This window comes from Pongo pygmaeus, chromosome 5 (assembly GCF_028885625.2).
Source record: "Pongo pygmaeus isolate AG05252 chromosome 5, NHGRI_mPonPyg2-v2.0_pri, whole genome shotgun sequence".
Lineage (NCBI taxonomy): Eukaryota > Metazoa > Chordata > Mammalia > Primates > Hominidae > Pongo > Pongo pygmaeus.
In genome coordinates, this window is record NC_072378.2 from 4,922,717 (window position 1) to 4,939,515 (window position 16,799).

General features: G+C 41.7%; 1 protein-coding gene and 1 long non-coding RNA gene across 4 annotated transcripts in view; one reads left to right on the plus strand and one right to left on the minus strand.

Moving 5' to 3' along the window:
* LOC129038292 (uncharacterized) overlaps nucleotides 1–6,948 on the plus strand; it is a 39,893-nt gene extending 32,945 nt beyond the window's left edge. For all 3 annotated transcript variants that reach the window (XR_010126557.1, XR_010126561.1, XM_054491076.2), the window contains one exon: nucleotides 3,747–6,948. Coding sequence is in view for 1 of the 3 variants with exons in the window: in XM_054491076.2 (XP_054347051.1) it covers nucleotides 3,747–3,960 (214 nt within the window). In the remaining 2 variants the exon portion in view is untranslated. The remainder of the gene's footprint in view (nucleotides 1–3,746) is intronic.
* Nucleotides 6,949–8,652: 1,704 nt separating this feature from the next.
* Nucleotides 8,653–15,961, minus strand: LOC134739684 (uncharacterized). Its single transcript, XR_010126564.1, has 3 exons — nucleotides 15,915–15,961; nucleotides 15,295–15,375; nucleotides 8,653–8,765 (listed from the first exon to the last, which is right to left on the minus strand). It is a non-coding gene; the product is annotated as an uncharacterized LOC134739684 (long non-coding RNA).
* Between the last annotated feature and the right edge of the window lie 838 nt (nucleotides 15,962–16,799).

Below are 16,799 nucleotides of genomic sequence, written 5' to 3' on the forward strand. Positions count from 1 at the left end.
ACACAATCCACTTTCTCAGGAGACCTGCGGGCACGGGACACGCTCAAGTTATACCACTGGGAGCTCCTTTCTGAGTCAACAGAAGCAGAAACTGATGCTTGAGAAGTTAGGAGGTCCTTCCTTCCTAGGAGGGTGCCCTTCAAAGCCCCGTTGTTATCTAGGTCTCTGAAGCACATCACTGCCCCAGTATTGAGAAGTCTTGTCTCTTTAGCTTGTATTTTTTAAAATCTGCTTCAAATGTTTGGGTTAAGCCTGCAAAGTCTGGATGAACAGCCACACCTGGTTTATGGGATGTTTACACACGTTTCTTTTATCAGAATTATTTATGGCTAAAATTTAAGGTTGCCTGATATCACTGGAACACTGAAATGTGGGCCCACAATACAGTATTTATTTTCATTTTTTTCATTAATCTAAATAAATGAGTTGTTGCTTTAAAAATAAATATGTAACACTATAAGAGAAACTGGTATGAAGCTTACCGGAAGCCACCATTACTTAAAAGCTATTAGTATTGTTTTATCTTAGAATTTCAAAGCAAGGTAATATGTAACATGGCATTTACTCAATTAATATTTATTGAGAACCAACTATATTCCAGGCACTGTTTTAAGTGCTGGGAATACAATAGTGACCAAGACAAACATATTCCTGCTTTCATGAAAGTTAAATAGTATGTGTTCAATCAACCTGTTTCCCCATTTTTTAGAACAATGAAGAGCAGGGAAGGGGTGCAATGAGGGTCAAAAGTAAGTCCTAGAGTCCTGCCCCAAAGTTTTCCAATTACAGTATAAAGGAACAAGCTTATGCCACCAAATTCGCAATTTGAACATTGAAAACGGCAATTACCTAACTTTAAGCAAGCTGTGAGTCACTGCTTTCTGATATTTTGTAATCTTGCTATCATCTATGAAACATCATAATTATAATAATAAAAATCGGAAACAGAGAAGGGGAGCATTCTGACATCCAATTAAAAATTAACACTAAGTAAGTCAAACTCCCCACAAAGTTTTAGATATGAAAATTGAAAATCTGATCTAAAATTTATATGAGGTGAGAAGGACCAAGAAAAGCCAAGGCATTCTTAAGAAGAAAGAACTAAATAAAAGAAATTCACTTACAGATGTAAAGACTTAATATAAAGCTACAAGAATTAAAGGAGTGATGTTGAAACAAGAATAGAAAACAGACCAATGGAAAAGAACAGAACCTAAAAGCAGACCCACACATGTGTGGACACATATCTGTGACAAAGGAAATACTATAGATTAGTGATTAAAAATATATTTAAGAAATTAATCCTGGTAGATCAATTAGATAGCCATATGCAAAAAGAAAATCTTGAAACATATCCTAAACTACCCACAAAAATCAATTTCAGAAGGAATGTAGCTTTAAACAGCCCGGGCAACATAGCAAGACCCCATTCTCTACAAAAAAATACAAAAAAATTAGCTGAGTATGGTGGCGCACGCTTGTAGTCCCAGCTACTTGGGAGCCTGGGTGAGAGGATCGCTTGAGCTCGAGAGGTTGAGGTGAGCTATGATCATGCCAGTGCACTCCAGCCTGGGTGACAGAGTAAGGCCCTGTCTCTAACGATAGATAGATAGATAGATAGATAGATAGATAGATAGATAGATACATACATACATACATACATACATACATACATACATAAAGAAATTTCTTTTAAAGAAAGAAGGCCGGGCATGGTGGCTCATGCCTGTAATCTCAGCATTTTGGGAGGCCCAAGTGGGAAGATTGCTTGAGCTCGGGAGTTCAAGACCAGCCTGGGCAACATAGTGAGACCTCATCTCTAAAAGAAAAAAAAAAGAAGAAACAAGATTTAGTGTTCCATAAATGAGTTGAGTGACTATAGAAAACAATAATCTACTGTATCTTTCAAAACAGCTTCAACTTCGAGAATAATTTGAATGTTTTCAGCATAAAGAAAAGAAAAATGTTTAAGGTGAGGATATCCCAATTACCCTGATTTGATTATTATACATTATATGAATGTACCAGAATATCACATTACCCCCAAAATATGTACACCTACTATGTATCAATAAAAACCTGACTATATAAAACCTAATTAATAGAAGGATTATCTTTACTGCTTCTCCATTTGACAATCCAATTTTGTCAAAATTTGGGGAAGCAGAAAAAAATAAATGGCGCCTGATGGTGGATTACTGCAACTTTAATGCTGTGGTTCCATGCATAAAGAGCCCCATACGCGGGGCCAAAATTCAGACTTGAGCATGTTCTTTGAATAGTTTCTTAAGAAGCTACAATTAGCTGGGCATGGTGGTGGCCTGTGCCTGTAGTCCCAGCTACTTGAGAGGCTGAGGCAGGAGATTCGCTTGAACCCAGGAGGTGGAGGTTGCAGTGAGCGGAGATCACGCCACTGTACTCCAGCCTGGGTGACAGAGTGAGACTCCTCTCAAAAAAAAAAGTTACCCCTAGGTGTGAATTTTGGCACAAAGGAGTGACAAACTTATAGTTAAAATCTCAATAACTTCAGTGTGGTGTAAATGTGGTTTATAGGCTATGTTTGTGATTGCTAAAAATAATTCTAGCTTACCTCAAAATCCTTCTCTTTCCCCAAATTAAGTGTCTGGCCAGCTGTCATAAATTACATATTCAGTTTGGTTGTTTTGAAGGTTACATGTTCAAGAGTGTGAAAATAAGATGTTCTTTCTAAAGGCTACTATGCTTGGTCTGTAAATGAACCTGTTAAATGCTGTATTTGCTCCAACAGCTTACTACAGAATGTTACTTAATACAATATCATACTTATTACAATTTTTACTATAGGAGTGTAATACATAAAATTAATCTCTATTGTAGTGGGCCCATGTTTCGTCTTTCACCATCCTTTAAACTGCTGTGAATTTTTTTGTCATGACTTGAAAGCAAGGATAGAGAAACACTTTAGAGATATCTGGGTTTTTTTTCCCATTCCAGAACTTGTGAGTAAAATCATATTTGCTTGATATTTATAGTCATGAACTCCTAAGCTGGCAGCTACAACCAAGAACCAAAAAATGGTGCATTCTGCTAATAAACTATAAGAAGTAAGGAAAATAAGGCAAAATATTTCATTTGGATGGTTTCTATAAACAAAGGACTATAATTCTTGTACATTATTTTTCCTTTTTGCTGTTTCTTTGAGCAGTCTTATGTGCCACACAATTATCTAAGGTATTTGTTTTCTATAAGAATTGTTTTAAAAGTATCTTGTTACCAATGTAGGATGATTTTTAAAAGCCTGAGTACTGATCTAAGATGCAATTGTATGAACTCTACTCTGGAGGGAGGGGAGGGTGTCCGTGGAAATTGTAAGACTTTTATTTTTGTGTGTCATCAAATATAGGTAAAAAAAATTGCGCAATTCTGCTGTTTAAACAGGAACTATTGGCCTCCTTGGCCCTAAATGGAGGGGCTGATATTTCAAGTTGATTATTTTATTGTAAATTAATCCAACCTAATTTTTTTTAATTTGGTTGAATGTTTTTCATGTTAAATGATGTTTAAAAAATAAAAACTGGAAGTTCCTGGCAAAAAGAAAAGCCCCATATGCAATATTCAGTATTTTAAAAATAATTGGCACCACCCAGTCAATGACTGGTATTTTACTATTACAGATTTGGCTACTGTGTTCTATTGATTGTCTCCTTCAACAACCTTTCCGCACAGTTTGCCTTCACCTCTAACGGGTCACAATTTACCTTTTCTAGGCTACCCATGGGGACCTCAACAGCTTTGCCATTGCACACTGTCTTTGCAGACAAGATCTTAATCACATCCAACTTTCTGCAGTTGCGCAGGGTACCTCAGACCCACATCCCAGATGACATTGCTCAGAAGCTCGCAGCTGGAGATGATATCACCTTAGACAACATCACCCTAGCCCAAGACATCGCTATTAGAGATACATCACCTGGACACTAAAGCCTCCACCCCAGTGACACCCATGCAGTGCCTCTCTCAGGGTGCTGACAAAATGGACATGGACATTTGTTGCTTTTCTTCTTTTGAATTAGGAACTCTATTGTGTTTCCTGAATGTACTGTCTGCTTGGCCCGTGATCCTGGTATGTTCCTTGCTGTCTGCCAAAACATGCACCCTCCCCTCCACACCTAAAGGAAAATCTGCTAGAAGCTACTACTCTCAATGCCATTCTAAAATTGACAAAGAGTATTATTTTCCCCAAGAGGCAGCTGCTGCAGGCCAGTGAATCCTTTGGACCCTGGGGAGAGGGTCATACACTCCCTAGTGACTTCTACTCCACCTTTCAGCTTTCCACCAGGACCTCCTGCCGTGTCCCCAACTGTAACCACCCCATCCCCTTGGTTACACACAAATATCACCAATCTTTACATGTACCGTACTGACTTCTCAGATCATACCCTCCAACAAGATAACTGCAGGACTTGCCACCATGACCTGAGAAATACACCAAGATATTATTGTCCAATTTTTTTGAGAGAGATATATATATATCTCATACTTTTAAAATACTTTGCAATCCACCAAGATATTGGTAGAGACCCTGGAAATTTCGAATCTATTTCCCCTGCTAATGCCATATGAATGGGAAACTTGGATACAGGCTGGCCTACAAGGACTCCTTATACTTCGATTTTTGTTCCTCCTTTCAACTCTCATAAAAAATATTTTCTATACTATTTAGGGCAAATAATGGCCTTCTTTCTAAGTCTCATCCATCATTGCTGCAAAGGTGCCTTAGTTTGATGTTAAAGTGTCACAGGGCCAATGTATTGACCATCTTTCTGGCGTCTAAAAAGTCGATGTTTTAACATCTGTCCTACATGCATACACCAAACATTCCTTGATCTGGAAAACCCAACAATATGCTTTGCTTCAGCCTCAGGCCTCCCTTGTTGCCTCCTCTGTGCCACCCCCCAATTCCTCGGGAGTCCTCCTCCTCCCAGGGGTGCACTTTTCAAATACAAACCAACCAATCCAGAGCCCACACCCCAACCACCTCCTTTATTGGTCTCTCACATGCTGGGTCACTATCCACTTTCCCTAATCACCCAAAGTCAGGTACCAGACAACTAGGGACAGCCCCTATACCCCAGAGCCTGCTGAAATTAGCAAACTGGCCAATCCTGAGCCTGTTTACTTTGCCTTCCTGCTTCTTCCCATGGAAACCACAAAAAAAGGCTGTTGTCCACAGCCCCCCTCTCGCTCTGCCTCCTGCTTCCCTGTACAGCCCTGTGGTGTGGTGCACACTTTCCTCTTGGGAACTATGTGAAACTATCTCCTAATCCTCTCTGTTGGCCTTAGTATACCTCAAATTTTTTGTATTGATACACTTTTTTTGGTGGGTTTTTGCTTGTTTGTTTTTTGTTTTTGAGACGGAGTTTCACTCTTGTCTCCCAGGCTGGAGTGCAGTGGTACGATCTTGGCTCACTGCAACCTCTGCCTCCCAGGTTCAAGTGATTCTCCTGCCTCAGCCTCCCGAGTAGCTGGGATTACAGGCGCGCACCACCACGCCTGGCTAATTTTTGTGTTTTTAGTAGAGATGGGGTTTCACCATGTTGGCCAGGCTGGTCTCGAACTCGTGACCTCAAGTGATCTGCCCGCCTCGGCCTCCCAAAGTACTGGGATTACAGGCGGGAGCCACCATGCCCAGCTGACACACTGTTTTCTTTTAAACAGCTGGGAAACCTCTTATCCTCATCACCGGTGCCAGGTCCAGCTTCAGGAGGGCAGGCTCACCTGCTTTACTTCCAGATCCCCACGTGCAGCATGGAGCCTCCCTCTGACCTGTTTGTTGGACTTGTTTCAAAAAGGCGGCCATGGTTTCTTTTTTTCCTTCCTCAGCCCTGATTAATTTCAACAGAAGAAAACGTATCCCCTCTAGTTTGTGATGGAATCCAAGCTTAATTAGCCATTCATGGTGCTAAACTGTCCTGCACTGGATGACCCAATCGCTTCTGATTTTCCAAGCTTGGCTCTCAGACCATCCTGATGGAGGAAACACTAGCAGTCTGCCCAATCTGAATGCAAATCCAGAATAATCTTTTCTTTTGTTGTTACACAGTTAGGAGTGCAATTTTTAAACTGCTGCTGCTCTACAGCTTGCCTGCCTTATGCTTTCTTCTGGCCACCCAGGGAAGTGACAGCTTCCACTCCAAAGCACAGATCCTAGTGACACTAAGGTAATAATCTCTCCAGCTGGACCTCATGCACTCACATGGACAACACACTTCTCTCCTTCAGTGATCATCATCCTTGAACCATGTCGGTGGCATGCTCTAATCGTGACTCAACGTCTGGTTGTCAATTGCTGTGTAACAAACCACCTCAACATTCAGTGGCTTGAATTGAAAGCAGTGTCTTGAAGAAATATTTGCACATTTCATGCTCATAGCAGCATTATTCACAACAGCCAACAGGCAGAAGCAACCCAATGTCCAACAACAGATGAGAGGATAACCAAAATGTGGTCCATCCATACAATGAAATATGATTCAGTCTTGACAAGGAAGGAAGTCTCGCCACGTGCTATAACATGGATGGACCTTGAGGACACTATGCTAAGTGAAGTAAGCCAGGCACAAAAGGACAAATACTGTGTGATTCCACTTTATAGGGTACCAAAGAGAATCAAACACAGAGATAGAAAGTAGATTTGGGTGGCCAGGGACTTGGGGAGAGAGGAAAGGGCAGTTATTGTTTAAAAGGTACAGAGTTTCAGTCTGTGAAGATGAAAATGTTCTGGAAACGGTTAATGGTGATTTTACGTTGTTTATGTTACCACGATTTGTAAAAGAGCAGCTGCACTGAGAATGAGCATGCTTGTCATTGGCAGCTCTGTGAGATTTTCGGTGCCTCTTACTGGCTTGTTAAGAAGATGGCAGATTCCTCTCCCCGTCTGCTTCTTTCATTAAAAAATTCCCATTTCCATTTTGCCTTTAGGTAGAAGCTCACGTAACTCAAATGGGCAATGATGATGGCAGGATTTTCCTACCGAAAAGAGGTGTCTCAAAAGAAAAACATATTGTATTTAACATGGAGAAATGAAATCCTCCAAAGCGAGCTTTATGAACTGAATTACCCAGAACGGACTTACCTCTCTTGTCAGTATTTTTCTGCTGCCCCTTTGGGCTTCTGGTGCCTGCATAACTAAAAGAGCAGGACATCGTGCTGCTTAGTGGGCTTTGCAGTGGGAAGCGGGAACGTCTACCTGCATGAGCACGGGGCACTCTGCCCAGAGCCCGGACACATTCCCCTATGCACAGCAGTAAGGAAGAAGTCTCCAGCGCAGGTTAGGAAATAGGCCTTCAGCATGAGCTTACCACAGCTTTTTTAAGGAAAAAATTAGTGGCTTAAAATAATAGTCCACTTTTTTTTTTTTTTTGAGATGGAGTCTCACTCCGTTTCCCACGCTGCAGTGCAGTGATGCAATCTCGGCTCACTGCAAGCTCCGCCTCCCGGGTTCACGCCATTCTCCTGCCTCAAACTCCTGAGCAGCTGGGACTACAGGCGCCCGCCACCACACCAGACTAATTTTTTGTATTTTTAGTATAGACGGGGTTTCACCGTGTTAGCCAGGATGGTCTCGAGCTCCTGACCTCCTGATCCACCCACCTCAGCCTCCCAAAGTGCTGGGATTACAGATATTCCACTATTTTTTTTATCATAATTGTGTGGACTGACCGGATTCAGCTGGGTGATTTGCACTTGGAGTCTCTCGCCTGGGCTGCCGTCTTCTGAAGGCTGGACGTCCCACGTGTCTTCTTTACTAATACATCTGGTGCTTCCGCTGGGACAGCTGGGACAGCTGGCGGCTGCACAGACATCTCGCTCTTTCCACACAGGCTCCGCATATGCTTAGTTTGAGCTTGGTGATTTTAAAGTAGTTGAACTTAGATGGCAGCTGGCTTCCCTCAGAGTAAATATGCCAAGATACCCAGGTGGAAGCTGTAAGGTTTCTAATGACCTAGTCTCGGATTTCACACCAAGACGGCTTCTGTCATATTCTGTTGGTCAAAAATAAGCCACATGGTGGGGCATGATAGCACACACCTGTAACGCCAACACTTTGGGAGGCCAAGACGGGTGGATCACTTGAGCCCAGGAGTTCGAGACCAGCCCAGGCAACATGGTGAAACCCCGTCTCTACAAAAGAATACAAAAATTAGCCAGGCCTGGTGGCACACCTCTGCGGTGTCAGCTACTTGGGAGGCTGCGGTGGGAGAATCTCCTGAGCCCAGGGAAGTTGAGGTTTCAGTGAGCCATGATCATGCCACTGCACTCCAGTCTGGGTGACAGCGTGAGAACCTGTCTCAAAAATATAAAAGCCACAGGTCAACCCAGATTCAAGGGGATAGGATTACACAAAGTCACAGATTCAGGAAGGTATAATTTATTGGGGAACCGTCTTTGGAGACTAGCTACCACAATCTGTCACCATCTTTTATATAAGATGATCAACATATTTCTGAGTATACTTTAGATTTCCACTATCAGTGCATTTTCTGAAACTTCCCCAGTCTTAGCACTGAAGGTCCTGCACCCCAGGAAATATCTATCAGTCTTTGTCAAACTAGGATGGTTGGTCACCCTACTTTTAGACTTCCTCATTTTCATGAACTCAATGTTGCATAAGGTTGATCTTCCAAAAACATGTATCTGCCTTAAAATTGTGATTTCCATCCTGATGAGGTCTCCTCATATTCCTCTGTCTTTCTGGTTTGTAGAGGATCCACTTGACTTCAGAGCTGTAGAAATCCAGTAATATGACAGTGATGATGCATTCTTTTATTGGCCCACAGTTATTATTTTAATCCAAGATACAGCTGAACACCATATCTTAGATTTAAAATCTCATACAATAAGCCTTAAAATGTAACTAATATAAATCTGGGAGTTCATATGACCCTGTCTTGGTGGGAGTGACATATTCAAAAAACCAACAATTTGACAAAAAAATATAATCTAAAAGCAATTCAAGTTGCATTTGGACTATGAACACCAATACACTATTAGTATTAATATATACATGCTTGTTACCTTATTACAATAGCATAAAATGTCACAAAATAGAAAGCGTTCTGGGTAGACAGGAGTCCTGCTGAGTAGCTCTGTGCCCTGGGTGGGGGTTATGAGGAAGGGTTCCCAGGTCTGCTTCCTCCACCCTGAGGTCACCGTTAAAGTTGGAAGATGACTTAAAAATCAGACAGCATCAATCTCCTTCAATAGTTTTCTACGGGGTATGTGTTCAGTAAATTCTGGGTCATTGAACAGTCGTGGATAAGCTTAATCTCTCTTAGCCTCAATGTCTACTAACATAGTTCATATTCTGTTAAAGTTATGAGCATCCATATTCTAAGATTTGTATTGAATATAGATGATAGATTAAAATTTTAGTGACAAATCTTGATGATTCTGTAGGAACTTTTCCATGTGATAAATCTTCTTTTCATGCTATTTTGGCTTCAGCAGAATGGCAACATTACATTTAAAGACAGGCTTTGACACTTTGTGGGGTGTGTGTGTGGGTGTGTGTGTGTGTGTGTTTGGAGGCTCCCTCTCTGTTGCCCAGGTGATTGCAGTGATGTGATCATACTCACTGAAACCTCGAATTCCTGGGCTCAAGTGATCCTCCCATCTCAGCCTTCCAAGTAGCTGGGACTACTGGCACATGGCACCATGCCCACATCATTTTCTTATTTTTTGTAGAAACAGGGTTGGTTGCCCAGGCTGGTCTTGAACTATGTTGCTCAGGCTGCTCTTGAACTACGCTGCCCAGGCTGGTCTTGAACTCAAGTGATCCTACCAAAGAGCTGGGATTACAGGCGTGAGTCAACATGCCCAGCCCTTGTGTTTCCATTCATGCATTCTATGCTGTCCATCACAGACCCCTACTTCACCTCATCACTTTTTGCTTCAGAGCCCCATGTGTACAATGATTCATGGAGGCATATAGCCGCTCACAGGAGGGTAGGTGTAGCCAAGTAGTATGTACCTAAAGTGAGGAGAGCAATTGCATAAAGGAAGGTAAATAATGGTTTGAATGGGACAATGGGAAGGGAAAGAAAGCCAGTCGTTCCTCTGAGCTTGTGGGACTTGGAAATAAATGTGGAAGAATTAGCAGGACTTGCTCCAGAGGGCTGCAAGGGAGTCAGTGCACTCAGGGAGAGCCAGAAGATAGAGTAGACTTTTAGGGAGGAAGTTGGGATAAACCTTGAGAACAAAGAGGGCTTTAATTACAGTGTAAGAAAGATTTGGGAGGAGTCACTGCAGAGGAAGATTGGGAAAGGGGATGGCAGTGGAAGGACAAGCAGAATGAGGTAGTAAAGGTCTCATGGGCATGACCACTGTGAGACAGACCTGGTATTGGTCAGGACCACCTTCACGTCCATCCCTGGTCCCAAGAGCAGCTATGCTACTGGACTGAGAAGCTGCATCCTCTTCTCCAGAGATAACATAGAGCCCCCTACCACCACCCAAACTGAGAGCTGAAGATGGGCGGACGGGCTCTCCATCGGACTCTGAAGGCACTGCCAAATTAATATCCTATCCTAAGAGGACCCAATTACTGGGAGCACAGGCTTCTTCCCTAGGTCAACTAATAGTCATGACATACTGTCCTTGAGTCTTCCCTGCATCCTGCCACCCCCAGGAAACCATCCCATGACAAAAGAGCACAGTACTAGTTGAGGTCATAGATATTAGAATTAGTAGGACCTGACATCTGGCAGTTAAGGAACCCTTAATAGGTAAGTCATTAACTGTTTTAACCCTCAGTTTCCTCATCTGTAACACAATAACAGCTCATTATAACAGTACATAACCTTCTTGAGTGAGAACCTAAATTGAATTCCTTCTCCTGGTTTGGTTTGGGCAGTGTCATTTTTTTTTTTTTTTTGAGACAGAGTCTTGCTTTGTCACCCAGACTGGAGTGCACTAGCACATTCCTGGCTCACTGCAACCTCCACCTCCCGGGTTCAAACGATTCTCCTGTCTCAGCCTCCCCAGTAGTTGGGATTACAGGCGTGCACCACCATGCCTGGCTAATTTTTGTATTTTTAGTAGAGACGGGATTTCATCATGTTGGCCAGGCTGGTCTTGAACTCCTGACCTCGTGAGCTGCCTGCCTCGACCTCTTGAAGTGCTGGGATTACAGGCGTAAGCCACCGTGCCCGGCCTGGGCAGTGTCATTCTTCTAGAATATGAAGGCATTGGCTTTTCAGCCATAGACATCCAAACCCTGCACTAAGAAGCACTCTGATGTTTGACATTCAAGAAGATGGCAGCGTAGAAGCATCAGGAATCCATCTCCCCATTTAGACAACAATTGCACTGGCAGGATCTCTCAAATGTAACTATTTTGGAACTTTGGTGTCTACTGAAGGCTTGCAACATCCAGGGGAAGACTTGGGTGGTAAATTGTGGTTGATTTTGGCTAATTTTAGCTCTTAGCTCAGTAGCAGCTGTCACCCACCAGCCAGGCAAACAGCTATGCATGTGTACCTGAGGCAGCTTGCATGAGCCAAGGTGGGTGTAAGGACCCTATCCTCCAAATAATGGGGATCTTTGCTGTGATTGCTAATTGCTGCTTCTGGTTATGGAGGTGTAGACACAGAGGTGAGCAGCATTGCTGCAACCATCATTTGCACTTTTGCAATCCTCATCTCTCTGGTTGAAGCAACTTCCAGGGAAATTAAAGGGCCAGCGCCTGTTTTTGGAGCCTGCTCTTTTTTTCTTCTTTATTTTTCCTTTATTACCCTTTTGGAATACGATATTTAAGAACTAGGACATCAACAACAACAACATATACAGAGGCATTTGGAAAGTCATCACATATGCCCAGGGAAAGGTGCAGGCTCAAAAAAAGATCTGAGAAGACCTTAAGTTTACAGTTAAGGCTGAACTTTGGCAGACAGACACCCTACCAAGGCAGAGAGTTACAGAGTTACATATTATAAGATTCAAATGTCCAGTTTTCAGCAAAAAATCACAAAGCATACAAACAGAAAAGTATAACAGATTTAAAAAAATCAATGGAAACCATCCGTGAGAAATACGAAATGGTAGACTTACTAAACAAAGAGTTTAAAACAATTGTCTTAAAGATGCTCAAAGAGCTTAAAGATGTAGACAAAAATCAAGAAAATGTATGAACAAAATGGAAATATCAATAAAGAGACAGAAAACACGAAAAGGAACTAAGGGAGCTAAAAAGTACAATAACAAATGAAATTTTCACTAGAGGACTCAGAAAAAGATTTGAGCAGGCAAAAGAAAGAATAAGGGAACATGAAGATAAAACAATTGAAATTCTTGACTCTGAGGACTTGAAGGCCAAAAAGATTACAGAAAAGTGAACAGAGTCTTAGGAACCTCTGGCACATCATGAAGTAAACCAACATACACATTGTTGAGGTACTAGAAGGAGAAGACAAAGAAAAAGGGGCAAAGAGATTATTTGAATAAATAGTGGTTAAAAACTTCCAAAATATGATAAAGACATAAACATAAATATGAACATGAACATAAATTCAAGAAGCTCAATGATCTCAAAAGGCCCACACCAAGACACATTATACTCAAACTGTCAAGACAAAGGAAGAATCTTGAAAGCAACAAGAAAGAAATGACTCATCCCATACAATGAATCCCTGGTAAGGTAAGCAGATTTCTCATCAGAAACCTTGGATAGGCCAGAAGGCAGTGAGATGATACATTCAGAGTGCTGAAGGAGGAAAAAACAAACAAAACAAAACTGTTGAGCAAGAATGTTATATCCAGCAAAACTATCCTTTAAAAATGAGGAAGAAATTAAGACATTCCCAGATAAACAAAAGCTGAAGGAGTTTGTTACCACTAGACCTGCTGTCTTAGTCTGTTGTGTGTTGCTATAAAGAATGCCTGTTCCTAGGTAATTTTTTTTTTTAAATGAAAAAATAAGTTTATTTGGCTTAGGAGTCTCATGTCTGGAAAAGTTCAAGATTGGGCATCTAATGAAGGCATCAGGCTGCTTCCACTCATGGCAGAAGGTGAAGGGGAGCCAGCATGTGCAGAGATCACATGGTGAGAGGAAGCAAGAGAGGTAGCAGGGAGATGCCAGGCTCTTTTTAACAACCAACTCTCATGGGAGCTAATAGAGTGAGAACTCACCCTCCCTGTGACTGTGTGGGTATTAATCTGTTCATGAAGTGTCTGCCTCCATAACCCAAACACTTCCCATTAGGCCTCACTTCCCAGCACCACCACACCAGGGATTGAATTTCAACAAGAGGTTTGGAGGAGTCAAACATCCAAACTGTAGCACCTGCCCTGCAAGAAGGGAGTTCTTTAGGTTGAAATGAAAGGGCACTAAACAGTAACTCAAAGCTATATGAAAAATAAAGATCTCTGGCAAAAGTAAATATATAAACAATTATAAAATAGTATTATTGCAACTTTGGTTTGTTACTTCCACTTTTTATTTTCTACATGATTCAAGAGAGTAATGTATTTAAAAACTTATTAGTTTATATTTCAGGTGACACAATGCACAAAGATGTCATTTTGTGATATCAGTAACTGAAAGGGGGTAGAAACAGAGCTACATAGAAGCAGGATATTTGTATGCTCTTGAAGTTAAGCTGGTATAAATTCAAACTACAGTGTATGCCTTTTTTTTTTTTTTTTTTTTTTTTTTAGAGATAGCATCTCACTATGTTGCCCAGGCTGTTCTCAAACTCGTGGCCTCAAGTGATCATCCTGCCTTGGCCTCCCAAAGTGCTACAATTACAGGCAGGTGTAAGCCATCATGTCTGGCCCAGTGTATAACTTCAGGAAGGTAGTTTTAAAGATGAAAAAAATTCTAGAGATGGATGGTGGTGATAGTTACATAATAACGTGAATGTACATAATGCCACTGAACTGTACACTGAAAATGGTTATGTAATAGTTAATTTTATGTTATGCATATTTACTATCTTGAAAAATAATTTTTAAAAAATTGAAGAAGAGGCAGCTTATGCTAAGGAGCCCCTTTTTCTACCTACACTCTCTATGCTTCACTCCTACTCACTTCACTTTTGAGGAGGAGCATGTACACTCATTTTTGAACTTGCTCTCATTAACTGATTCTTCTTTCTAAAGGATAATCCTTTTTCTTTCTCTCACTTTTGGTTATTACTAGTGAAGACCAGCTACTGTCTCTTATATTATGGAGCCAAGCAAACTAAAAAACATATTATGATTATATATAATAGAAAGAAAGGCAAGATATTTCTACTTCCCTTGGTGCTATGTAGTACTTGTTGTTTTGGATATGAAATGGTTAAGCAGTCATCCCCTTGGAAGCTCTGCAGAAAGTGGTGATAGGGGATTTTTTTAGATGATTTTAAACAGGAAATGCCACGATGATCTGTTTCCACCAGAATGGGCTTTTATGTTCAGCTCTTACTCTAAATCAGGAAGTTTTTGTTCCTGCCAGCAAGTGAGACAGATAAACCCTTTCCTCTACTCCAGCCCACTAACAGTTCCACAGAGCACAGAATCCAGAAAATGAAAATGGCTGGGTATAGGGTAAAGTATCTGACTCTACCTCAGGGCCATGAATATGGGGCTGGGGAGCAAAGAGAGAAGACAGGGATAGAGAAGCAGGGGGAGGAACATGGGACCAGAAGAGGGAGAGATGGAAAGAGAAAGAAAACTGGTGAGGTGGCTTGCACCCGTAGTTCCAGCTACTTGGGAGGCTGAGGCAGGAGGATCACTTGAGCCCCAGAAGTTGGAGGCTGCAGTGAGCTATAATCCTGCCATTGCACTCCAGCCTGGGTGACAGAATGAAATCCTGTCTCTTGAAAAAAGAAGAAAAAAAAGAAAAGAAAAGAAAAGAAATTGGACATTAAAACCAGAATCCCTAGGAAATTATTTCTAGTATTTTTGTATTGTTTCCAAGTTAACTGTACAGACAAATGTAAGTAATAGGTCTGTTTGGAGGAATCTCAGCCAGTTTCAATGACTCTCTTTGTTGCCTTCATGAAGTCCCAAGGTAAGTAACCTATCAAGCATATATACATTCATTCATTGGGTGCCTTCTGCCTATTACAGTAAAAACAGCTAGAACTCAATGTGCCCCAAAACAGGTAAACAGGCTCCCAGAATGTACTTTAATCAGACTTAAGATAGTCTGGTTATTCTACAAATTCTGAGAGTAACACCTGTGCTCTTGCTGACTCACCACTAGCAGAAAATGATTAAGATGGCTATTTACAGGGTACGCAATGTTTTCTAGCTTAATTAGCCTCTTACTTTCATCCAGGAACTAACGCCAGATGGCTCTGTCCTCATGGCAGTCACCTGGCCATGACCAGAATCCCAGTTTGAGTGTCTCTGCAGGGAAGAAGAAAAGGGGTGGGAAAGGAAGGAAAGACATCACTGTTTATCACATGAATGCCTTGTCCCTGGCACTGTGCTTCCACATATGTTCCTGATTAATTGTCCCAACAACTCTGAGAGGTCGGTGTTACTATGTTCAGTTTCCAGATGTGGAAACAGAGGCTTAAGGACTTGGAGTAATTTACTCAAGATCCCAGAGTCAGGAGAGAGGGAAGCCAAAATTGCAACTGTCCTGCTCCAGTGTGCATGGTCTTTTCATGGGAGGTTTGTGCAAACAACACCAAATCCTAAGCTTTTACTCTCAGCTTCCAATCATGCAGAGTATTTCCTGACAAATTCCTGGTAACAGCGTTATTCTACAGCATGCCCCGGGAGTCTTGGGAGTCATACTTGGTTATGAGAAGTGTAAAACAAAAATAAAACTCTAAGTGCCCCCAACCAACTGAATGGATCCCTCTCTTGGCCAAGAAGGATTCCAAAAAATACCTGAAAAACTACATCAGCCCATGATGGGAAGGGGGAGTCAGACTTACCTCCTTCTATTGTCTTCCCTTTGGAGTTTAGACATGACTGACCAACATTAACATTGACTCAGAGACCTTAAGACTGAAAAAACAGACTCTTTGTAGCAATAACATACCACATTCCAACCTGACTCTGGTATGGAATCATATGACGGATATCAGGCCCTGAAAGAAATGGCAATATTTTATCCCAAAATATATTTTCTTGACATATTTTGAAATGGCCCTGAAAACCTGTCTCTTGTGGGGGAAATTTGCATTCTATAGAGAATCTTCTTCCCTTATGAGGCCTTTTCTGGAGAGTCTAACACCTTTTAGGGTCAGACAAGAGACATTCACTGCCTATTCTCTCTGAAACCTGCTATTTGGAGGCTTCATCTACATGACAAGAACCTTGGCTTAAGCTCCAGCTTAACTCTTTCAACCAATTGCCAATAAGGAAATCTTTGAATCCACCTATGACCTGGAAGCCCCTGCTTTGAGATGTCCTGCCTTTCTGGGCCGACCCAATGTATACCTTACATGTATTAATTTATGTATTTCCCTGGTAACTTCTGTCTCCCTAAAAGGAATAAAACCAAGCTGTAACCCAGCCACCTGGGGCACATGTTCTCAGGACCTCCTGAGGCTGTGTCACTGGCCATGGTCCTTAACCTTGGCAAAATAAACCTCTAAATTGATTTAGATATGTCTCAAATACGTTCTGGTTTACAGAAGGAAAGTAGAAATGGGAGTAAGAGTAGGCCAAAGAAGAGAAGAATGGACATGGTTTCACCCTGATGAAGTCACTGTGCCTAGTAACATCTCAGACCTGTGATTATTACATTGCCTGGCCAAATAAGACACGTTCCTCAAGATTAGGCTCAAATGCTACCTAATATCTGTCCCACTTCG